Source organism: Trichosurus vulpecula, chromosome 4 (assembly GCF_011100635.1).
Source record: "Trichosurus vulpecula isolate mTriVul1 chromosome 4, mTriVul1.pri, whole genome shotgun sequence".
NCBI lineage: Eukaryota > Metazoa > Chordata > Mammalia > Diprotodontia > Phalangeridae > Trichosurus > Trichosurus vulpecula.
In genome coordinates this window covers 269,348,006-269,373,535 of record NC_050576.1, presented here as the reverse complement: position 1 = coordinate 269,373,535, position 25,530 = coordinate 269,348,006, and the positions used below count along the sequence as shown (strand labels likewise).

Here is a 25,530-nt window from a genome sequence, read left to right as displayed (position 1 = left end):
TAGAATGATATATTAACGATGGCCGTCATTGTCATCATTACTGGCAGACACATGGGCTGTCCCTCACTCTTCCCAGGTACTCAGCTCATCTTGTTTTCTGGTAATACATCTCTCTCATTCTATCCCTCATGCCCCTGGTGTAAGTCCATATCTTATAACCATACAGGGTCAGTGAAAGGCTGTTAATGTTTAAAAAAAAGAGGTGGTCCTTTGTTTAAAGGGGAATCTCAGAGTAATTTAAAGAACTCTGCAATCTTCCAAAGACAGCCTTCTGGGTCTCTTCTTCTCTTGTTCGATTCTGGGCCCAATTCAATGTCCATTTGCAGTGCCTGTATGTGGATAAATGACTACTGTTGGTTGTCCATTTAAATCCACATTATAGTCATGACGGTGGACATTCTTCAGCTACTGGATTTTTCTGTGGGGTGGATAAGCCAAGTTACTTTGATTGATTGTGCATCTCATTTAGGAGACGTGCAGTATTGATGTAATTAGTACAATGTCATCCAGAAGCAGGACCACCTGTGGAACCTCACCATTTATAGGGAATCCCTCTCTAACTCGGGCCCTATGCTGGACCCTCTCCATGACAATGGCAAACGCCTTTGATGAGTTTGTGTCTCCCTGTTTTCTGCTTCCCCTGATGTTAAAAATCAGAGGGTAGCTGAAGTTATAGCTATTCTATCTTTCATGGTATTGCATGATTATGTCATATGATATAACAATGTCATATCTGATATATCATCATAAATTGTATCTTATCATACATATTATATATCATACCATATATTTTATATCATATATTGTAGATATGATTCTTAAGAGTGGATCTCACCCACTGAAGCATACTGCCCACTATCTTATGCATTTAACTCAGTAGTGCAAAAAGGCCCATCTCAGGAGTTAGCATGACCTGGCAACAACTGACTTTTCAACCCTGGGTAAGGGTCTCTTAACCTTTCAGTTCAAGATTTTAAGATTAGTAATTACAGAATAGTTGCTGATTTGCATTAGGAGAGGGGATTTCCTATTAAGTTCTTACTGTTATTATTAATATAGTGCTTCAAGGTTTACAAAGCATCCTACGTATGCTATCTCATTTTATCCTCATATCAGCCCTAGTTGGCAGGTGCTATTATTTCCCTCCATTTTACATAGGAGGACACTGAGAGTGAGAGACATTAAGTGACTTGCCCAGGGTCACAGGGCTAGTAAGTACCTGAGGCCAAAATGGAATTCAGGTCTTTCTGACTCCATCCTCTACAGACTCAGCTGCCTTCAATGTGGTGTCACGGTCTCTGCAGATATTTTCTTTCTGTCTTTTCTTTGTTCCTCCAATTTCATCTAGGAATGTCCTTGTGATTGGTCAATCAATAAACACTTGTTAAGCACCTACTAAGTGCCAGGAACTAGGCTAGGTGCTGGGAATACAAAAGGAGGCAAAAGGCAATCCCTGCCATGGAGGAGATGGCTGTTTAGAAGGAGCTCTCACCAAGTTTTCTTTAAATTTGTTTTTCATTCTATTTTACGAGCCTATGTTGCTTATAATCTTTTGCCGTCCTTTTCCACAACATTTTTACAATTTATATTCTAAACTAGCATTGCCTTCGGCTGCTCTTTCTCTCTGCCTGGCAAGGCTACGGCAGTTTCACAGATCTCCTGAAGCGAAATACAGATGTGTACAAGCACATGATTAGACGTCATATCAGATTTGGAATTATTGTCTTATTTTTGCCTGATATTTGATACACATTTAGGATCATAGAATCATCAATCAATAAACATTTATTAAGCACCTACTATGTGCCAGGCACTGTGCTAAGCGCCGAAGCTACAAAAAGAGGCAAAAGACAGTCCCTGCCCTCAAGCAGCTCACAATCTACCAACAAGCAAGCAAATACAGACAGACAAGCTATAGACGGGATAAAGAGGAAATAATTAAAAGAGAAGGCATTAGAATTAAGAAGGGTTGGGAATGATCGAATATTAAAACGGAAAGTGTTCTGGAGATCATCTAGCTCATCCCATCACTTTGCAGATATCAGGTGTCAACGCTGCCATCCACATGGGAGGCATCCCGAGCTCTGCACCACCTGCTTCAATTTAACTTGTGTTCTCCATGATGGGGAGTCACTTTTCTTGGGCATCCATAGTCTTGGGTTACATAGCACTTGATATGGATAATCAGAAAATTGCCCCACAAAATTTTCAGTGGTTGCAGTCCATGAAGGAATCTTGTATGATACTATTACACAGCTGTAAATCTCAGTAGACTTGAGAAATTCAGTGACTTTTCCAAGGTAAAACAATCAGCTCGTGGACAAGCCAGGTCTCTATCTAGTCCCCTTCTCTTTTCATACGTTGTTGGCCACTCAAGTTACCACAGCAATGATGTATTATTAGTACAACAGTTTAGGCAACTAGAGACTTATTTTCAATCCGTCAGCATTGACAGTGACTTGGCCAATGTTGCCACTCTCCCTTCACAGGTCAGCTTTAGATGGTGGAGGATCTCCCTGAGGAACGACCACCATTTGAACAGACCTGGAGTGACTAAAGAATGCTACGAAGACTTCTTGGATGATGTGAATCTTCATGGTAAGGTATAGGAATGATACTTGGAGCCTGTTCGTTTTCACTAAATAATGGTTTGACAAGGCAGCTTGGTTGGGTAATAGATACAGTATTAGATCCGGAGTGAGGAAGACCTGAGTTCAAATCCAGCTCAGATACTTGGTGGCTCAGTGGTGCTGGGTAAATCACTTTTAACCTACATCTGACTCAGTTTCCTAACCTGTAAAATGAAGATGATAATAGCACCTACCTCCCAGAGTAAGGATAAAATAAGGTAATATTTATAAAGCACTTTAACAATTTTAAAGTGCTATATTGTTGTTGTTGGGTTGTGTCTGACTCTTGGTGATCCCATTTTGGGTTTTCTTTGGAGAGATTCTGGAACGATTTGCCATTTCCTTCTCCAGTTCATTTTATAGATGAGGGAACTGAGGCAAATGGGGTTAAGTGACTTCCGTAGAGTCACACAACTAGTAAATGTCTGAGGCCAGATTTGAACTCATACCTTCCTGACTCCAGGCCTGGGGCTCTATCCACTGCACCACCCAGCTTCCCTTAGTGCTATGTAAAGGTTAGGTATTATTAAGAAGAGTAAAATGTATTATATTTTAAAATAATATGTTAGTGGAGCTGTGTTCTCCTTGGTTGGGGTAGGGCCTCCACAAGTTCACATCATGACTCATCCACGCCTTCTCATCTTGTGCTATTCTCATCAGTGTATTCCCACCAGTCCTCCACAGAGGGTCCATCCAACGCACTGGAAGCCTTCCTCTTCCACTGTTTAACATTTAACGAGTTTCAGTGCAGTAATTAAGCTGCCTGGTTTGCGGTGTAGTGGAGAGAGGGCTGGCCTCAGAACAAGGAAGACTTATTCAAGTCCTAGCTCTGAGACCTACTGACTCTGTGACCAAAGAAAGTCCTGGAAGCTCTCAGGGCTCTGGGCAACCGTCGAAGAAGAGGTGCAGACCTCCCTGGGAGCAACCTGCACCAGTGAGCTCCCAGCTCAGGTCTCTGGGCCTCTCCCACTCAGGACATGACTGGCCCACCTTTTCGGATGATATATTTCCATAATAACTCATGACTCTCAGGCCACTGATTGTATGTAGTTGACCTTGGCAATCAGTTGCAGCAGATTCATGGCCACCCTACTTCCCTCTTTGGCCTTTTGATCTACGTAGATTTTGATTCTTTGGCTATGGTTGTGTTTTATCATTTTTAGCCCCCAAACATCACTAGGAAAACACTCATCTAAGAAGGTGGTTTTTCACGTTCAAGAGATGATTGAAAAAATGGAGCTATTTCCCAAATACAGTTGAGCCCGATTTTCTTTATCTTCTCAGTGTTAGACCCACCCAAATGCAATGCCTTTCTAGGATATATGTACTAATATACTAACTTCGTGGTGTGCTCATCCAAATACACGAGATACTCTGAACCATAGGCATTCATCATCCACCCATCTAGTTTTTGTCCCATGGAACGAGAGGCCAGATTCTTTTGAGTGGTTTTGAGTAGCTTGCTGAGAAGGCTGTGCCTTACTATCAGAGGTGATGAAAATCAACATGATGTCATCTCAAACATGGGCATTTAGGAGGATCCCACAACATAGAAAGAATCACTCTTCCCTTTGTACCCTGGGGAGGTCATCCTCCATGACAACAGCAAACACCTCTGGCAGGCATATTTTCCCATTTTGTGTCATGCTTGATATTGATCATCAGAGGAGCATTAACAAAAGTCATCTCTGTAGTTATGCACCTCTAGGAAATATGTGTGATCACAAAGTCAAGGAATTTGGATTGAATGGGACCTCAGTGAACATCCAGTCCAACTAACCGATACACAGATTGGGATCCCCAGTATAACACACGGGACAAGTGGTCATCCAGCCTCTGCTAGAAGATTTCCGAGGATGGGAAACCCACACTTTAGGAAAGCCTTAATTAATAGGAAGCTCTTCCTGCAGCTTCCCCTCCCAGGAGCAAGCAGAACAAACTCAGTCCCTTTTGCATGATTGCCTCTCAAGGACTGAAGACAGCCAGCATGTGTCCAAGCTAAATACTCCCAGTTCCCTCAGTTTACCTTTATGTGACATGAGTCAGAGTTCTTCACCATCCTGGTTGTCCTTCCCTGTACGCTCCATAGCTTATCAATGTCTTTCAGCTTCAGGGCCCAGAATGAAACCCTGTTAACAGTCTAGATGAAGTCTGGTGAGGGCAGAGTACAGTGGGATTATTATCTCCTCCTTCTTGGAAGTTAGGCCTTTTCTGTCGTAGCCCACGACTACCTTAATATTTTGGCAGCTACATCACCATATTGAGTTTGTAGTCCACAGTATCGCTTAGATCTTTTTCGGAAAGACTTTACATTTATCCCTGTTGAATTTCATCTTATTATCAATGTCAAGAACACTTTAGATCCTGATTCTTTCATCTTATGTGTTAAATATCCCTCCCAGCTTGGTATCATTTTCAAGTTTGATGAACATACCTTCTCTGCCCTTATCCAAGACATTGATAAAAAATGCTAAGCAGCACAGGGGCAAGCATAGATCCCTAGGGCCCTCCTGGAGACCCTCCGCTAGGGTAACATTGAACTCTTGTCTGAGGCCAGCCATCCAGCTGGTTTTGAATCCATCTGATTGCATTGTGATTGAATCCATTTGTCTCCATCTTCTCCACAATAGTATGAGATACTTTAATCAGAGGCTTTGCTAAAGTCTATCAGGGTGGGGAACCTGCAGCCTCAAGGCCACATGTGGCCTTCTAGGTCTTTGGGTGTGGCCTTGTGGCTGAGTCCAAGTTTTACAGAACAAATCCTTTTATTAGGGGGATTTGTTCTGTGAAGTTTGGATTCATTCAAAGGGCTGTACTTGAGGACCTAGAGGGCCGCATGTGGCCTCGAGGCTGCAGGTTCCCCATCCCTGGTTAAGTCCAATGCATTCTCCTCATTCAGTAGGTTAGTAATCCTGGCAAAAAGGGAAATGAGGTTAGTCTGACATCTCTGCTCTTGTTCCAGCCACGTTGGCCCTATCTAGATGTTTGCCAGCCAAGTGTTTAATGATCTGTTTGGTAATTCCTCAAGAGTCCAAGTCATATTCACTGGCCTATAGTTTACAAACTGTCTTCTTCTCTTAAAAAAAAAAATCAGAACATTTGCTCTTCTCCCATCTTGTATTCTCTTTCTTCTATTTTCTGTGGTCTTTCAGATATCACTGAGTGGCTCAGCCATGTATCTCGGAGGCACCATTTTGGAGGAAAGCCTTCTCAAACATCCTGTGTACATGGTGATATATTTTAAGAAGAATAGAATATTGGCTAGTTAGGGAAAAAGAAAACAACATATACCTGTTTTTTTTTTTTTTTAGCGTACCATAGCTAAATGTCCAATAGCCCAGGTCTCCATAATTATGAGAGTATCAAGGTAAATGTAGCTTTGGTTTTAATGCTTTCTTAAAAATAGCTTGAAAATGTTATTAGAAAGCATAACCAAAAACCTCACTGAATCCTTGATTCCTGGGGGAGTCTGGATATATTAAATACTTTTTTTTACTGACGTTGTGAAACTTAGTATTTCCCTAAATAGCAGCTTCCTACATGTTGAGCTTGCTAGTGACTTTATCAATCATTAGTGCTTCTTAATAGTAGCTGACACATGGCGCTTTCAAGTTTGCACAGTGCTTTACACACATCTCCTGATTTGAACCTCACAGCAAATCTGTGAGGTCTTTTCATTCCCATTTTGCAGATGAGGAAATTGAGAGAGGTTAAGAGAAGTGAGTAGCTCAAGATCACCCAGTAAGTGTTGGAGGCAAAATGTAAAGCCCTGTCTTCCTAATTCTAAGCCTGATAGTCTGTTTCTTTGCACTATTTTGCTACTCATTCTCATTTCTTCCACAAGTCCTTATGATTTGCAAGTCTCTCTCTAGCTTTCTTTTTCTCTAAAATACGTATCTTATATTTTAACCTATATTATATATGGCTTATGTATAAAATGTATACCTTATATTTATAAACAAAATATGTCATATAATAATATATGTTTGGAATACATTCCTAATCAAATAGCATTTTTGGAAAAATGTACATAGTGACCAGCATTAAGAGGCAACGAACTCTGATCAAATCTAACATTCAGGGTTATTACCACAGTATCGAGACTAATGGACCCATGCCTTCTTCCTGCTAACAGTCAGTAAGCTAACTCTTCAAGGATTGCTATATAGTATGTAGTATGTGGTTGAGCATTTGCTGAGAAATATCTGTTGGGTCAGGATAAAATATATCAATAAGTTTTTAAAAGACAAGATTAAAGGTAGTAGTTGGGGGCTAATCTTAGAGGTAGAAGGAATGTAAAAGACCATTTAGTGCATTTTAACCTTTTTATTTGACTTTTGGTGAAACTGAGTCCCAGCAGCATCAGCCACAGTCACCACCAGAACTACATCCCATTTGATTCTAACTTTTATGTATTCCCATAAAATCAGGACAACTTTGCATGGGCATCTGCAGTGATCGACATTTTACTGAAACCTTTCTGTCATTTAATATTATAAACTAGAAATGAGAATTTGGGGTGGGGGGTGGCGGGGTGTTGGGGAGTTTGAATATGAAAACATTTAATTAAATAAGTTATGACATCATCTAAATTCCTACTATTGAACATAATTTGTTTATTTAAACTTGCTATCTGTCTGGTGGCTGGAGAAAGTCATCATTTAATGAAAAAAACCAAGCCCCTTAGGAAATAGATATGATATTGAAGAGAAAGCTACAAAGCAAGTTTTTGTAAATCAAAGCATATGGAATCCCTGGCTGAAAATTTATTTGCATAAGGCTGCTTTTATTGGTGGAAACTGATGACTCAATGCACCATGCCAGTGGGAGGGGTGGAGTTGGTGAAAGTTTGAGGGAAGCTAGATCCTTGTTTTCTGACTTTTGGCTTTTAACCCAGGATTACATATAATTAGCTTTCTTTTGTATTAAATACAATACTTAGTACAGTGTTATGCACATAGAAGGTAAGCAAATGTTTATGAATTTAATTAATTTTCCTATTAATTACCATAGAATTTTAGGTGCATTACTCCACCCCCAAGAATGGTTGGTCATTCCAATAGAATATTCACTATAACTGTATCTGACTTAGTTAGACTTCAGTCTTCCTCATCCTCTCCAGCTGCTAAGTGGCCCAACCTGGTTCATCTCCAAGAAGTTCCCTCTGGTTTGTGATGGAAAAAAGACCAGAGGATTTCCTTTTAAGGACAAGGGTAGAGCAACGCTGCCTACTCTCACCATTACAGTTTTACTTTGTTTTAGAAATGCTAGCCAAAGCAGCAAGGCAAGAAAAACAAATTAAGGGGACAAGCACAGGTAAAGAATATGTTAAATATCTATTTGTAGGTCATAGTTATGTAGTTATGTAAAAAGCCATATCCAACACAGCAAAGAAATTGGTCAAAGTAATAAATGGCTTTAGCAAATTTACTAAATGAATTTAACATAATTATTGAGAATTCCTCCAAGTCATCAGTAGTTCCATGTTTCTCACAAAATCAGAAGAAATTGGTAGAAAGGGAAATAGCATTTATAAAAACAACAAAATAGATAAAATATTTGGTCGGAAACTTATCAAGACACATAAAACCTTTATAAATATAATTATAAAAGTTTTTACAGAAATAAAGGAAGAACTCAATAATTGGAAAGATTCGATGCACATGGCTAGGTTGAATCAATATACTTAAGATGGCAACTAACATCCCTTTTAGCACTAGAGCTAAAATCTTAAACACCTCAACTAAGCTATAGATATAATTCAGTGCCAATAAGTATACTTCACAGAACTACATTTTAAAAATTACAAAATTATAAGAACAAATTGACAAAAATTTCCAGGGCAATAGAACTTGTACTGATTGATCTCAAATTACACGATGAAGTAATTACTATTCAACTGATCTGGACAGACTAGAAAACTGAGAACTAGAATCAAGTGCATACAGTAGACCAAAGTTTGATAAAGCCAAGATCACAAACTACTAGGAAAAGAATTCATTATTCAATAAAGCTGTCAGAAGAAAATAGCAGCATGCTAAATAAGGAGATTAACTCTAAATCTTACACCAAATACTGTAATAAATTCCAAATGGATCAATTCTAAATATTTTTTAAAATTTTAAACTGTAATGTAATGAAATATATCTGTCATGATTGTGAAAGAAGTAGAACATTTTTAGCTATTCAACACATAAAGAAATGTGATTACTTTCATTATATAAGAATAAAGTGCTTTTTCACAATAAAAAGGCAGTGCATCCAGAGTAAGACATTAAAAAAAAATCAAAACAGATTGGTAAAGAAAACTTTTGCCATAAACATTTCTTTTTTTTTTAAATTGTTAAATTGTTGCCATTTGTTTACATACAACAGTTATTTCCACTTACCACCTCTGAACCCCAATTGAACCCTCCCTCGTGACAAAGAAAAGTATTCAGGCAAAATTTAGTGACTACACTTGGCAGCACGAACTACATTCCACACCCCTGATCTGGTGCCTCTCTCCTAAGAGGGAGATGTGTTTTACTGTCAGGACTGAGATCGTTCATTTCAATTGAACACAGAGCTCAATGGCCTTTTGAGGTTGTCATTTTCATGGATGCAGTCATGCAATGACTGCTACTAGGCAGCTAGGTGGCCCAGTGGATAGAGTGCCGAGTCTGGAGTTGGGAAGACCTGAGTTCAAATCCAGCTTCAGGTTCTATCTGACTCCTAGCAAGTCACTGAATTTCCCCATCTGTAAAACAGGGATAATAACAGCACCAGGGCTGTTGTGAGGATCAAACGACACAATTCCTGTACAGCAGTTAGCACAGTACCTAGCGCAAAGTGAGCTCCGTGTAAATGTTAGCGACTGTTATCATGCAGTTTTTTTGGGATGCCTTTTGTTTTTATGGAACAGCCTTTGCAAAGATCCCGCCAGGCTTATTTTTTCCCAGTCGTGGAAGAGAGGAAGCTAATGCAAAATGAGGCTTTACTTCTCTCAGTCCGTCACATTCATTTCCAAAGACACCAATACCCAGCAACCCTTCCCTCCTAACAAAGGTTACAAGATAAATTCATCAAAACCAACTCAGAAATCAATTGTGTGACAACATGGGCAGCATTTGACGGCTCCAGTCCCCCAAGTATCCCACCCTTTTCTGGGCTGGGTGAGTCACTTCTCACTGTCAGAGGCGACTCTCTAAGGCACCTAAGTCAACCATTCAGTCAATCAGTTAACATTTATCAAGCACCCACTATGTGCCAGGCACTGCGCTAATTGATAAATTTCAGAGAAGTTCTCATGTACATTGTAGAAGTTTTTCAATAGGAACTTCCCGCACTAATTAAATCACATCTGGCTGAAAAAGGAAATAAAATAATATTAATAACAATAATAATAACAACAAAGTTTAGAAATATAACCAAAGAGTTCAAAAAGGAATGCAGAAACAGACAGGTATGTTTTAAATCAATCTAAACAACTTAAATTTTACACCTTAATGTGTGGTTTTAAACGAGGTAATATAAGCTTATGGTTCCACACACGATGTTTTTAGAAAATTCCTCTTTGTACATTTGGATATTGGTGTTTGTTCACGGTTTTTAAGTTGATAATTCAGAGTAAATGTTCCCTTCTCCTATCCTAATGCCCCTACAAAATACCCATAGAAACACCTAGGTAACCATTTCAGGTACATTAAGGGGAGCTCTTAGACAGTGGGACAAGTAGGAAATTCCGTGTGAATTTCTCCAGTTTGGTAGATGATAGATTTTCAGGTAAGAGGGAAGTTAGAACCCATCTGGTCCAACCAGATAAGGAAACTAAGGCACATGTAGTTTGAATGGCTCCTACTGACACAGACTAGAGGAAAGGGTGCTCACACTGGAGGCAGGAGAGCCTTGCCTCTGACACCACCTGGTCATCTCACCAGGAGCAAATCCTTTGACCTCCCTGGAGTCTCTCTTATCTGTGAAATCAGAATAGTCATAGAACTTCCCTCACAAGATTGTTGCAAAGATCGACTGAGATAACGCCTGTTAAGCACGCTGCAAACCTCGAAGCGATATATGAATGTCAGTGATTATTTTTTATTGTTGCAATTGCTGTTGTCCTCATTTGGTTCTGACCCTGGCCTTGACCCTCTACAGGAAAGAAATGTGGACACAAAATTAAAATCGTATTATGCCTTCTGAACGAAATCTTTGGAGGAAATGCGATAAATCTCTAATGATACAGCAATGCAGAAAATAAGTTACAAAAATTCAGATACCAAAGGAAACATGAAATATCTTAGCGGAAACCAAATATTCTTGGATCTAGACCCAAGCCACATAGTAAAGGTACTTTCCGGGCATAGGTCAGCTTGTCTTTCTGTACCAAGTGGTATCAAGTTGCAGTAAAAGAATAGTTTGTGCAATACATTCTTCCTGCAGATTATGTTTCCTTTGATTCAAATCATCAATATAAAATTAGCAGTGAATAATATAAGAGCATAGAACTCCCAAACTTTAAGAGGATTTAGATATATATTTATGTGTCTATATCTTCTTATATATTTTTTGTTGTACTTCTGTACTGTCCCTCAGATAATCCTAAATTAGTAGTCTTTTTGAAAAGAAAAGAAAAATTCCATGGGGCAGCTAGTTGGTACAGTGGATAAAGGGCCAAATTCAAATCTGGGTCTTACATTCCTAGCTGGGTGACTGCACCAGTCACAAAACCCTGCTTGCCTCAGTTTCCTCATCTGTACAGTGAGCTGCAGAAGGAAATGGCAAACCACTCCAATATATTTGCCAAGAAAACCCCAAATAGGGGGCAATTAGGTGGTACAGTGGATAGCACACCGGCCCTGGAGTCAGCAGGATCTGAGTTCAAATCTAGATTCAGACACTTGACACTTACTAGCTATGTGACTCTGGGCAAGTCACATAACCCCAGTTGCCAAAAAAAGAAAAAAAAAGACAACTCAAATGGGGTCATGAAGAATCAGACATGACTGACTGACATGACTGAACAACAACAAAGAAAAAAAATTCACTGACTTTGGACACATGATGTCGGTAGTCCCTTCCAGTCACAAAATTGGGTGATTTTATGAATCACAGCATCTGTGAAGCATTTTCCTGTCAAATTGAACTGCCAAAAAGTTAAGATAAAGCTCTGGGGAGCCACTGACAGTTTATCTGAGTAAAGCGTGACCTGATCATGGCAATGCATTTAGGGAAATAACAAAGAATTAAGTCAGAATTTGCTCAAACTATTGCTTTATTTCTTGGAACTGAAAGAGAAGATCTACTCCAAAGAGAGGCACAGAATCTTAGTGCCTTAGTGGGTTAGAGCTAAGCTGGAATATTTTTATGATATAGAAGATACGAAATTAATTAGAGGTGATGTCAAGTGAGAAGATTGATGGGGGTGTTCAAATTTGGGAGATTTATGAAGGTATATATAGACAATGAAGACAGTGTAAAGTTTGGGTCAGCTGCCAAACGGGTGGGGTGGGGTGGAGTATTCTGAGAAGGTAAAATATTGACTGATAATTGATTATGGCAGGTGAAGCAGACATTCCCATTGTTCTGCTGAAGCTTTCCCACAGAAAGGAAAAAGCACTTCCCCATCGTGCCCTGAGGTAGCAATATCTGGGCTACCCAGAGACCTTTGCCATAAAGCCAAGCTTAACCTCTGCTGCACAATAGCGGGCCTAGAATCTGGATTCCCCAGATCTGCCGTGGCGCAGATAATAGATTGGAAAGGGGGAAAACAGGAGGCGGGAGGACTGGTTCAGAGTACCTCAGAAGTGAAAGTGAGTGGCTCTGGACACTACTTCATGTTAGTATTAATAATAATGACTGTCATTGTTATTATGGCAGACATTTATATAGTACATTACAGTTTACACGTGTTTTATATGAGTTATTTCATGGAGTTATCAAAACAAGTCTATAAGGTAGGTCATTCGGTTATCATCCCATTTTACAGATTAAGAAACTGAGGCATAGGCTGGTAAGATAACTTGCTCCAGGTCACATAGCTGGGATTTGAAACCAGGTCCCAGTACAGTGTTCTTCCCATGATAAAACAGCCATTGGTAAGAAAAATGGCCAAAACATTATTGGTATTATCACCCCATCCCCACCCCCAACCCCCAGGGTCATTGAGGATGAAGGAGGAGAGAGGAGACACCTCCTTCTTCCCCTCAGCATGAGATGCTAGACTGAAAGGGGTGGAGCAGAAGCAACTCAGGTGGGTACTGGGCTGGATAACTCCACCTCTAGAGCTACGAAGCTGTGTTTATAGGTAGCGAAGAGAACAAATTAAAATCTTGGTCTGGCTGCATAAAAAATAATATTAACCACGGGAATTTAAGAGGATCGTTTATGATTTATGGTTGGTTACTATTTGTAGAATAACAGTTCCTCCACGAAGATCCTGCTGGCTTGCCTCATCATTGAATGGAGGCAGGAGTGTGCTATTAAATGTTTAACAAGCAGCTGGGGGGTGGGGTATTTGTAGGATACACTTTTAAATTAATCTGAATTATTAACATTTTTTCCATCACTTTCTTAAGTCTAAATGATCCACAAAACAATGAAATCAAGCCCCGATTTATTGCATTGACTGATTTCCGGGGTGCAAATGCTCACTGAAAACTTAATAGTCCACTTACTCAATCTGGTCAAAGCTGATTCCAGCATAGAGATAGCCCAGCATAGAGGGTGCTCAGTCAGTCAACAAGCATTAATTAAGAACCTACTATGTGCCAGGCACGTTGCTTAAGCATGAGAATGAATACAAAGAAGGTCAAAAGACAGTCTTTGCTCAGAGGGTGCTCCCAGTCTCATGGAGGCAATGTGCAAACAAGCCAGACAGACCAGAGGAAGAGATAATGAACAGAGGGAGGGCATGAGCATTGGGGAGTACTTGGCCAGACTTCTCAAAGGGCTAGACCAGTGGAGGAGGGCAAGTCCCTGCAGGCTCTAAGAAGCTCCAGAGGCTTCGGGTTTGGGCTCAGAGATCATCTGTCTTTTAAGGATTTACTTAGCAGAGTTTGGAAAGACTCAGATCCAGAGGGTTGGCTACTGAGCCATGAGCAGTGAACTCCCCAAAGCCATCTGCTAAGGTCTGCCTGGCTCTGATCTGCTTTAGTGTGGGAGAATTCCTTCTCACCAAATCACAGATTCTGAATATTTAAATGCAAACCTCTCTCCCCCTACATATCACTAATATGTCTCAGACTAACCTTGGGAGTTTTATTTGATTAAGGCACTAAGCTATTTATATATGATCATATAATGTGTTCATCTAGGGAAAGGAATAAGCATTAAGTGCCTACTGGGTGTCAGGCATGTGTGGTACGGATTTACGAATCCAAGAATTAAAAACAGAGGCATCTCAAGGTGAAATAGAAAGGAAAATTTATTATGATCCCGCAGGAAAGGGCAACTCCAGGCACCTCTCAGTGTCAGAGCGCACTGGACGCAGAAAATTGGGGTGTTTATATGGGCCCCTAACCACAATTCCCCCTCCCAACCCCCTTCCTCTTGGCTTGAAGACGTAAGCTTTGATGGTACAATCTGGACACGATAAATCGACCCAGTGACAATGGCAAAGAACAAATAGTATGGTTATTTTTGACAAGCAGGTGACGGACATAACCTTCCCACCATTCTTATCCCATTCTCCAATCAATCTGAAGTGATAAATCTATCTTTATGACAATGACAATGAACAATGGTTTGGTTATCTGTGACAGGCAGAAGCCAGTTGTTGGTTACCTCATCTTCACATCTGTGGCAGACTAGCCTTTCCCATCACCCTTACATCTGTGACGGATATCCCCAGCACCCTTACATTTTGTCTCCCATCATTCATACCTAACTGGTCTTGCATGTCTACATTGCACCTGGCTTTCCGGCTTTTCATCCATTCTTCTCCCAGGCCGGGGAGGGGTGGCGTCCCTTACCCTGGAGTCAGTACACAGGGGGTGAGCATCCTCCTGTGTCCTATTCTTATCCTCAGGGGCCTTACGGTCACTAGCTTAGCTTATAGAAGGGAAAATATCTAAGTAGAGAAATGGAACTTATTTCTATTTATCTAATTTGTTCCCTTTTATGAGAGGTCTTCACTCGTTCCACTCAGGCACTTTGCTAAATGCTTTACAGATCTCTCACATTTGATCCTCACAGCATCCCTACTAAGTAGATGCTATTATCTCTATTTTACAGATGAAGAAACTGAGGCAGAGGATAAGTGACTTTTCCAGGGTCACACAGCTAGGAAGTATCTGAGGCTGATTTCAAATTCAGGTCTTCCTGACTCCAGGTCTGGCACTCTGTGCCCTATGGTGCCACCTAACAGGGAAAAGTTTCGACTGGGAGGGAGCCTTTGCTCTTGTGGGAGAGAGATGATTTTCCCTAGCTCTCAGCACTACCGAGCTGCTCAGCGATAGCTGGCCTCTGTCACCCGGGCAACGGAGTGAAGGGCGAAGATGACTTCCACTTCCGTAACCTAGCACCAAGCCCAGAGAAGCATCCCAGAGCTGGTGCCTTACCTGAATTAGGAGCGAGGTGGCAGCCGCTGGTCTTTATATGTAAAGGGTAGCACCTAACGATCATGCCTGTTGTTTGAATTACAGTTCAAATCGCCTTAATATTTGGTTCCAAAATCCTGCAGTATGTCATCAATCTATGTAAAGGGAAATATGATTTCCTTGAGCGGCTCTCTGACCCTCTGCTCCTGCGGATCATTTCTTACCTGGATCTTGAAGACATTGCCAGGCTCTCTCAAACATCTCACAGATTTCAAAAGGTAATAATAATAATAATAATACCTTATTTTGCAACTATTTGGAATCCTCTATGTTAAAGGTGATGTGAAGACAGCACTCACATGAAAAACTTGTTGGTGGCTTTGTAGGTGGGGGTTCTCTGAGGTGAAGATCAGCCCATTTGGACAAAGAGACTTTTATGAAAAGTTTTCTTTAGGGATCTAGGATTTAGACTTTGATCAACAGTGTGTGTTTGTTTTAATCTGCGATGTAAGACCAAGACTATTGCCAGATCTCCACTTACTTATGGTCAGGGTATCCCTAAGTCTTCACCCTATGAAAAAACCAAATAAACATCACGTCCTTCTCACAAAATACTTAGTGTTAGAGTTGGGTATTATAAGTCCGTGATGCTTCTGCAAACAAACAACCTTATCACTGATTGACCCTGATTCTCTAGGGTCCAAAGGCTGGTATTCATTATTCATCTCTACATGCAGGGAAGCTACTTCCGTTCCTTCATATTTAGGCAAAATGATACTAATTAACTCATGTTTTTCCAAGGCCATCTGCCATCAGGTGTTATTCAGTCGTTTTCCATCATATCCAACTCTCTGTGACTCCATTTAGGGTTTTCTTGGCAAAGATACTGGAGTAGTTTGCCATTTTTTTCTCCAGAGGAGGAAACTGAGCCAAACAGGGTTAAGTGACTTGCCCACGGTCACACAGCTAGTGAGGCTGGATTTAAACTCAGGTCTTCCTGCTTCCAAACCCATCACTCTATTCACTGCACCACCTAGCTGACAACTCTTCTGTCTTCAGCCCCGTCAGAACTGTTCCATGCCCCCAGTTTGAGGAATACTTCACCATTTTTCTTCCAGAATGAAAGCATAGTGCTAAGACTGCTTAGACACGTGCTTTCTTGTAGTCAAAGTAGAGATCACCATGTATCATGTGCAGAAAGAATGAAGTCCTTTCTTTGTCCAAGTGACATTGAACTGGGGCCCTTTTGAGCTGAAAGCTGGCGTGTGTCTATTTAAATAAAGTGCCCTCTTGATTTTTGTTGTTTTAACATTTTATGAGTTCAATCCATTTATTATTTTTCATGTATCTTTTTAAATTACTACTTTGCCTTAAAATGAGGATACCCTAAGAAAAGTAGGAAGCTAGCATGAGAGCCTCAGGTCACCTTTGATGGGTCCGAGTCATTGGCCTTCATTCCAGGCCACCCAAGGAATAAAAGAATAAAACTAGCAACTCCACCGTCAGTGCTATCTGAAGGGTCATGCAGACCAGGAGAAGGGCTGCAAGGGCACAGTTTGTTATGATTTTTTTTTTTCTTTAAGGAAAGGAACTTGTAAACTATACACCAACAAACTTGCCTTCAGCTCTTGGCAAAGTCTTAGAACATATCATTAAAGTGATGACTGGTGAGCCACAGAGAGCCAGGATGGTTTCATCAGTCATGGAGCTTACCAGACTAAGCCTATTTCCCTTTTTGACAGGGTTACTAGACTGGTAGATCAGGGGACTATAGTAGATGTAAGTTACCTGGATTTTAGCAGAATCCTGTTATGCCAGCTTTGTGGTCAGATGGAGAGAAGGGTTGAGCTAGGTTCTAGGACATCTCACAGATTTCAGAAGCTTTATATCTCTAGAGAATCTCTGTTTTATATCTCTGTATCAATAGCTATATTATATCCTGCTTTATTTTGTATCTATATAGAATCCCAGGAGGCCTCAGGACCCATTGAATGGCCAGATATAAAGATTAATAAACCATTATTGATTTGATGTCAGCACGGAAGGGAGTCTGTCTACAGTGAAGGGCCCCACAGATTCTCTGGCCTTGTGCTGCTGCTTAACATTTTTATCAGTGACTTAGATAAAGGCATAGCAAAAAAAAGAAATACTTATAAAATTTGCAGATGACAAAATGTTGGGAGGAATAGTCAGCGGTTGCGGGGCAGAAGCCAAAAGAAGATCTCAGCTTCTTGGGCCAAATCTAATAAGATGAAATTTTGTGAGGATAAGTGTAAAGTTTTACATTTGGGGTAGAAAACTAACTTTACAAGTACAAGAGGCAGCTAGCTGGGTGGTACAATGGATAGAGCATTAGGCCTGGAATCAGGAAAACCTAAGTTCAAATGCAGTCTCAGACACTTACTAGCTGTGTGATCCTGGGCAAGCCACTTAATCTTTGTCTGTCTCAGGTTCCTCAATGATAAAATGAGGATAAATTCTAGAACTTACCTTGGGAGAATCAAATGGGATAATATTTATAAATCGCTTAGCACAGAGCTTGGTATATAGTAGGTGCTTAATAAATGCTTGTTCCCTTCCCCTTTATATTAAGCTTGCAGTCCACTGACACCCTCAGATCTTTTTAGCTGTGCATTCCCCCATCCTGTAGTTGGAGAGTTAAATTTTTTATTCCTTTTAACCTCCATTGTCCTGGCTTGAGTCTGCTGTGGTAGCCCAGTGACATCTTTGGAGCCTGATTCTGCCATCTGATGCATTAGCCATCCCTTCCAGCTTTGGGTCACCAGCCTATTTGGTGATCTTGTCCTCTGTACCTTTTAGACAAGTTACTGATAAAAACATTCAAGCTTAGAGACGCAGCCACCAATTCCCGGAATCACGTGGAGAAGAGAATGGGACGTTATGTCAAATCTGTAACTATATGTACCAATTTCTTTCTAAAAATGAAAAGTGCCGTAACACAGAATTATTATCCTTATTATTATCAGAGCTGTGCCATTATCACAGTGTGCATAGGGACAAAGTCCATTGAAAAATATCAAGCTCAGAAAGAACTTCATGTGCTCTTTTTAAGGGCAGCATAGTAACTATTCTTTTATTCTTCAGGGAAAGAATGTAGATGTCCATTTCTAGGTACAAATATATGAAACAGAAAGTTGGCATCCCCCAAATCAGGGATTCTCTGAAATAAAGCACTAAGTCTTCTGATTCCTACCCTTGAGCTTAGCTTTCTTAAAAAATAATCAAAATTTTGGTTCCATATTGCTTGGAATTCTTACTTGTTTAGATAAATGTTTAACTTGTATTTTTCCCCCCTAAAAGAATATTTGCTAGGAGAGAAAAAAAAGCATTTGGTACTTGCGTTTTATTTGGTGTCACTATCTATAATGCACTAGGGCCCAGATTTTAGTGGGACTGAGACAAAGCTAGACCAGAAAAATAAACAAGTCCTCACCACGAAAGCTTTAGATGGGGGGAAAGATCCTTCAAGTTTAGTCATTTGTTTGTGTTTCTGGTAAATAGCAATTGTTTCTGTTCTGGCTGGAAGCCATGAGGTTAATCCCCTCCCAGACTGATTTTTTTTTTTCTGAGTAGGCAAAGGAGGCCATCTTTTGCCTCATTTCTTTCCTACCCTTAAATCACTGAATCACTGAATGGGTGTAGCCTCAGACATACTGAGACCTGGGAAAGACCTTCGCTTAAAAAGGCCAAGGTCTCCCCACTGCATTTGGAGCCATCTCCAGTTGTCCTGACCTGTGCCTTGCCACTGGACTCAGAGGACTGGAGGAGAGAGTGGGGCTGATGACTTTACACAGCCCTGCCTCACTTAAATCCAATTCATTTGCAAGTCAGGATATCACCCTCCTGATGTCCTTGGTCCTCTTCAAGAATGAAGGATGAACAACAACAAACAAATATGCAACTGTTATATAACTTCTAGTCTTACTTGGGGCAGTAAAAGGTTAAGTGAGCTGCCCAGGGGCCGCAGCCACAGGCTCACAGAATCTCAGAGTTGGAAGGGATCTCAATGGCCATCTCATCGCACCACACATAAAAGCAATCTCAACTATTGGGCCAAATCTAACAAAATGAAATTTTATGAGGATAAGTGTAAAGTTTTACATTTGGGTTAGAAAACCAACTTTATAAATACAACTGTGACATGCCTGATAAATGGGCATCTAGCCACACAAGGAAGGGGTACCCACTGCTTCCACTTGGGGATGGCTCTCCTGGTTAGTGTGACCTCTAAGTGTCCCTGTGGAGCACATAGTCAACTGCCTGGAACTCTCCTTGTACTCTCACCCTTTCTTTCTGGAAAAAGGGGAACCCTCCTAGGCCATGCCTGCCTTCTCTGATGGGCTGCTTCAAGGGTGGGACTTCTGCTGCCCTTCTGGTACCTTGGAGCGTGGAGGTACAGTTCATACCTGAGGGGCTTTGTTACAGTGGGTAGGCTTATTATTCTCATGACAAAAATCTCAAATTCAGTTTAAAGTTAGGCTTATTTGGAGGTTTAGCCAGATATGGAAGTTACTAGTAAAAACCATAATAACAATTTGTCATGCCCCAAGACAGCCTCCAGCTCCCAAGCTACAGAGGCAGCTAGTGGTACATACGGTGGATAGAATGCTGGGGCCTGGAGTTGGGAAAACCTGAGTTCAAATCCTGTCACAGACACTTACTAGCTGTGTGACTCTGAGCAAGTCATTTAACTTCTGCTTGCCTCAGTTTCCTCATCAATAAAATGGAGGTGATAATAGCACCAATACTGTAGGGCTGTTGTGAAGATGATGTGAGTAATATTTGTAAAGAGTGCAGTGTCCAATGTGAGAGTAGTCACTATATAAAGACTTATTCCCTTTCTATACCAAACTAAAAAGGAAACTTCACAGCCAGTTAAATTCTGTGTAGTCAATTAACCAAAGGTTTCACAGTTTATACTCTAGGGATGAGACCAAAGTACATGACATTTCATGGTTACTTATATATTTATGTGGATAAAAAGCAAAGTCAGTATAAAGGAATGATCTAAACATAGTGAAGAGACAGTTCAGAAGCAAGTTCCAGGTGGTACCCAATTATGAAGAAAAGGGGAAGTGGGGGAGAGAAAAAAAAAAACTTTAACAGCTTTCTACAATTCTTAAAAAGAGTGGCCACTATGACAAATGTTGGAGGAGGGGCTGTGAGAAAATAGGGACATCGGTGCACTGTTGGTGGAGTTGTGAGCTAATCCAGCCATTCTGGAGAGCAGTTTGGAACTATGTCCAAAAAAACAAAACAAAACAAAAAAACCCAAACAAACCCATGCATACCGTTTGACCTAGCAATACCACCATAAGGTCTGTATGTCAGAGAAATAAAAGGAAAAGGACCTATATTCGCTACAATATTTAGAGCAGCTCTTTTTATGGTGCCAAAAAATTTAAAACTAAGGGGATGCCCATCAATTGGGGAATGACTAAACGAGTTTTGGTATATAATTGTGATGGAGTACTGTTGTGCTGTAAGAAATGATGAAGGAGGTGGTTTCAGAAAAACCTGGGAAGACTTATATGAACTGGTGCTAAGTGATGTGAGCAGAACCAGGAGGATGTAATACACATTAATAGCAATATTGTAAATGATTGACTGGGAAAAAATTAGCTACTCTGACCAAGACAACGATCCACAACAATTTCAAAGGACCCATGGTGAAAAGTGCTGTCTACCTTCAGAGAACTGATGGACTCTGAGTGCAGATTGAAGTCTATTTCTCTTTTTTTCTTCCATTTTTTTGAGGTGGGGGTGGGGAACATTGCTAATGCAGATATTTGTTTTGCATGGTTTCATATAGCTTTTGTATTTCTTGCCTTCTCAATGGAAGGAGAGAATTTGGAATTTAAAAATTGAATTAAAAAAAAATCGGCCACTTGCCAGGGATTCAGTCTGATTTCTTTGATCCACAGAGCATCGATTGCCTTGCTCAGTTCTTCAGTTCCAGAATGCACACTGCCAAAGTCCCTCAGGGTCCCCAGTTGTAGTAACTCAGCTCCACAACAACCCAGATCCCTCTCTTTCTATCTCCCCTCTAGCATGAGCCCATATAGGTTGGTCTACCAAGCCAGGGAACTTTTCATCTCTATCAGGGCTAAGAAAAGGAAAGAATAATATAAGCCCCACCCAGGGGGGCTCAGCAAGGGTCCAAAATGCTCCCAGCAGGTGGTTTTTTGACACTTTCCCTGTTTGTGGAAGGGTCTAAGGTGGCACAGTGAATAGAATGCTAGGCCTGGAGTCAGGAAGACTTGTCTTTCTGAGTTCAAATCTGGCTTTAGAGACTTAGTAGCTGTGTGACCCTGGGCAAGTCACTTAACTGTTTACCTCAGTTTCCTCATCTCTAAAATGAGCTGGAGAAGGAAATGGCAAACCTCTCCAGTATCTTTGCTAAGAAAATTCCAAATGGGTTAACAAAGAGTTGGGCCTGCCTGAAAATTACTGAACAACAAAATCCTTACCTAATAGGTATTTAGAGTTTGAAAGGATCTTAGACATCATCCAGACCACTTGAGTTATTCTAAAGATGAGGAAACTGAGTCCCAGAGAAGTGATGTGACTCACCCACAGTCACAAGGGTAGAATAAGAAGCCCAGCTTGGATCTGAACTCCAAAGTCAGAGCTCTCTTTCCATTACGACAAGCAGTTTGTCTTGAATCTTGAAAAAAAAAAATTTTTTTAAACTTTGAAATTTCTTACTCTAGAAGGAAAAGTAATAGGATTGGTTTTATTTATGTCCCTAGAAAATAAAAAAATTCTTTTAAACCACATTTTAATAGCCAGAATTTTTTATTTTTTATTTTTATCGATATTTTTGGTTTTGGATGTTTGTTTTCAGAGACTTTTGGCAGGTCAGCTCCAAAAGGAACCTTGGAGATCTCCTGGTGTCATGCCCCTTTTTTCAGATGGGTAACTTGAGTCTCCCAGACCAGTTAAAAGGTTCATCTAAGGTCCTGCGGCTAGTTAGGAGCAAAGCCAGGATAAGAAAATTTGATTTTCTTTTGGATTCACCCTTTTGGCTCAAGATGACACAGAGGGGCTCACTCTGGGGCCTTTAAATGAGGCAGCTTTTCCTTTACCATTCTTTTAGAGAGAGTGAAACTAATTCTCCCATCCCTGCTCATCAACAATCAATCAGCATTTATTAAGCACCTACAGTAAGGCTGTGTTAAGTGTGAAGGGAGACAGGATAGTTCAGTTAAGAGCTTTTTAATATGGGCAGAGGCGCCAAGGCAACTAGTTATTATGCTCCATGATAAGGGAAAGAGAATAAGCATTTATTAAATGCCTACATCATTCCCAGGACTGTGCTGAGAACTTTACAGATAGATCTCATTCGATCTTGAGAACAACCCTGGGAGGTAGATGCTATTGTTCTCACTTTAATAATTAAGGTAACTGAAGCAGCCAGAGGTTAATCAACCTGTCCACCTGCACACAGCTGGTCAGTGTCAGAGGCTGGATTTGAATTCAGGTCTTTTGGATTCCAGACCCAACTGTCTTATCTACTGAGAACACCCAACTGCCTCTGATAGGATCAGGACATAGGTGGGGTTCTATGGGGATGTAAATTCCTTGAAAGTAAGGATCAAATCTTTCCTTGCAGTTGTATCTGTGCTTGGTGCTAGTAGGCCTTTAATAAGTGCTAATTGATTAAAGGTCGTTATCATCCTGGGGAATTAGCAAAAGCTTTTAAATGCCAGATGCAGACAGGCTCAAGAGACAAAGATGAGGAGGGAGGGAATTGCTGACATACAGAACAGACCAAGCAGTGGTGGGAGGTGTCAGACCATCGAGAGTATTTGAGGGGTGGGTTGTTACCTGGCTTGTCTGGAGTACCTTGTCCTTTTCTGGGTTTAAAGTTATCCAGCTTTTAAAGGGCGAACCATGGAAACGGATTGGTGTCTGTTCAAATCCAATGTAATAAGGCTCGTCAAGGAATTGTAAACCAGGCGATCACCACAGGACGGCTGTATGCTAAGTCACTTGTGCCCAGGCAGATAGATCGATGTTGCAGCAAATAGCTGAGGGTGAAGGAGTCAGCTCTTTTATGAACTATGCACGTGATCCTGGGCGAGTCACTTCATCTCTGGGCCTCCGTTTCGCATTCTGCAAAATGAGGAGACTGGGTGATGAAGCTTCAGAAGTCATCTAGGCCAATGCTTTCCATTTTACAGGTGGGGAAACTGAGGCCCATGGAGGTAAAGTGGCTTGCCCCTAGTGTCACAAGTAGCAAGATTCCTTTCAGCCCTAAAATACCACGATTTTGAAAACTCTTTAAATATCTAGGGTTGCAAGTGTTAAATAAGCAAAGTGCCACCAGAGGGCACTAAATCCATCACTAGCCCTGCTGTGGGTTAAAAGTGTAATATGAGCCTAACAGACTGGGCTAGGTTGTACCGGCCAGCTCTCCATCACACCTGGGGGCCGGAAGGGATGGGAGGGCATGGGAGGAGCGTCTCAGTTATGTCCACTGCATGTTATCTTTTTACCTGTCTGCACGACAGTCTACGTGTTTTCAGGCTATGATGTTCTGATGGATCCCCGAACAAAAAGGCCACATTAGAGTATTTTCTCTTTGAAGGGGACCTTGACATTAAGGAAATGACTTACTGTTGGAATTTTTTTGGTGTAATTTTATTTCCACCAACACATAGATGCCCCAGACTGCCTTGTACTCATTATATTGTGGTCATGTCTATCTGCACTAGAATCAACATTTCTGTCTGAGGTTTGATTAGAGCTACTTGGAAAAATAAATTCATTAACTTTCTGAGGTTTTCCCTTTGCTACTTGTATTTAGGACATGTCATAATTTGATTGTAGAAACCGAACCAAAGAGAGTTGCTGATTATGGAGGAGATGCTAACTTGTCTTTCCTGTCAATTCATTCAGCGGAATTTTATTAGATGCTCACTACATTCAGGAAGACTCATTCTTTTTTTTTTTTTTAACATTTTATTGACCTTTTAATAGAAAACAGGACTTTATTTGCCAGGAAGGATGATGCCATCGTACTTCTGCTGGAACCAGCGCATGGCTTCCTCTTTGCCAATTCTGTGTTTGGCCCCAATGCAGCCTGTCCTACACTTCTTGTCTGCAATGCTGAACCCGGGCCTGCCCAGCACCACATAGAAGTCCAAGCCATAGATGCCGATGCTTGGGTCATATTTAATCCCCAGATCAATATGCTCTTGGATACCAAAGCCGAAGTTGCCGGTGTCTGAGAAGTTATTTTTCCTTAACTCATATTCTCGCACCTTCAGCCCCTTCTCCAGAATCTCTTCAGCTTTGGCCCCACGGACTGTACAGTGAACGGCAATCTTCTCATTTCTCCTGATGCCAAAAGACCTGACAGTATAGCGAGCTTTGAAGAACACTGGGGTTTGGCCCATGAGCTGCTCCAACACTTTGGCTGCCCGGGTCAGTCTGTCTCCACTCTCCCCAACACAGATGTTGAGGCAGAGCTTACGGATGCGCAGTTCCCGCATGGGGTTTTCCTTTTCACCTTGATCTTGCGCCATGGTGAAGAACCGAAACGGAAGACTCATTGTTAGTGAGTTCAAATCTGGCTTTAGACACTTACTAGCTTTGTGACCCTGGCAAGTCATTTAACCCTGTTTGCCTTAGTTTCCTCATCTGTAAAATGAGCCAGAGAAGGAAATGGCAAACCACTCCAGTATCTTTGCCAAGAAAACCCCAAATGGGGTCATGAAGAGTCAGACACAACTGAAAAATGGCTGAATGACAACAACACATTCAAAGCACTATGCTAGGTACTGAGGGGGAGGTAAAAAACGAATACAAGACCCCCACCCATAGGGGAGACGAGACAAGGTACACAGATTTATTCATAAATTCAACAAAATATTTGCTGAATGCCTATTGTGTATAAAGATATTGTGTTGATCTCTGTCAGAGATGCAAAAAAGAATTAGATAAGAGGCCCTGCCCTTATGAAGCATACAGCCCAGAATCAGAGCTAAGACTTGTTGACAAATAATATCCGAGGTCATAGGATTTAGAGTTGGAAGACTGATTCCCACATTCACAATGTCATAAGAAGGGACCTTGGAGGTCCATCTAGTCCAATATTGTCATTTCACAAATGAGAAAAATGACACTCAGACAAGCAAGCCTTGCCCTTGGTCACACAAATGGTAAATAACAAAACCAGGATTTGAGTCTAGACCCATTGATCCCACTTCCTGTGTTTTTTCCACTGGTTGGTCTTTAAATTTGCCCATCAGCTCCTTTGTGTGAGAGCTGTGTCCCTTGCTGCATTTTTGGATGGAGTGGTCCACCCTGCTTGATCTAGCTCCAGGGATTAGGCCCACCTGGATCTCCAGATG

The 25,530-nt window shown here is 41.0% G+C and overlaps 2 protein-coding genes across 2 annotated transcripts in view; one reads left to right on the top strand and one right to left on the bottom strand.

The window, feature by feature from the left end:
- The first annotated feature begins 384 nt into the window (after positions 1-384).
- FBXO36 (F-box protein 36) overlaps positions 385-25,530 on the top strand; it is a 37,241-nt gene continuing 12,095 nt past the window's right edge. The window contains exons 1-3 of the mRNA XM_036755701.1: positions 385-420; positions 2,490-2,598; positions 15,254-15,426. Of these exons, the coding sequence (XP_036611596.1) occupies positions 385-420; positions 2,490-2,598; positions 15,254-15,426 (318 nt within the window). The remainder of the gene's footprint in view (positions 421-2,489; positions 2,599-15,253; positions 15,427-25,530) is intronic.
- Positions 24,128-24,708, bottom strand: LOC118846125 (60S ribosomal protein L11-like). Its single transcript, XM_036754357.1, has one exon. The coding sequence runs from the start codon at positions 24,700-24,702 to the stop codon at positions 24,166-24,168; it is 537 nt and encodes a 178-aa protein (XP_036610252.1). The 5' UTR covers positions 24,703-24,708; the 3' UTR covers positions 24,128-24,165.

Coding starts and splice junctions, on each gene's coding strand:
- LOC118846125 (XM_036754357.1), bottom strand. CDS start 24,702: ATGGCGCAAGATCAAGGTGAAAAGGAAAACCCCATGCGGGAACTGCGC.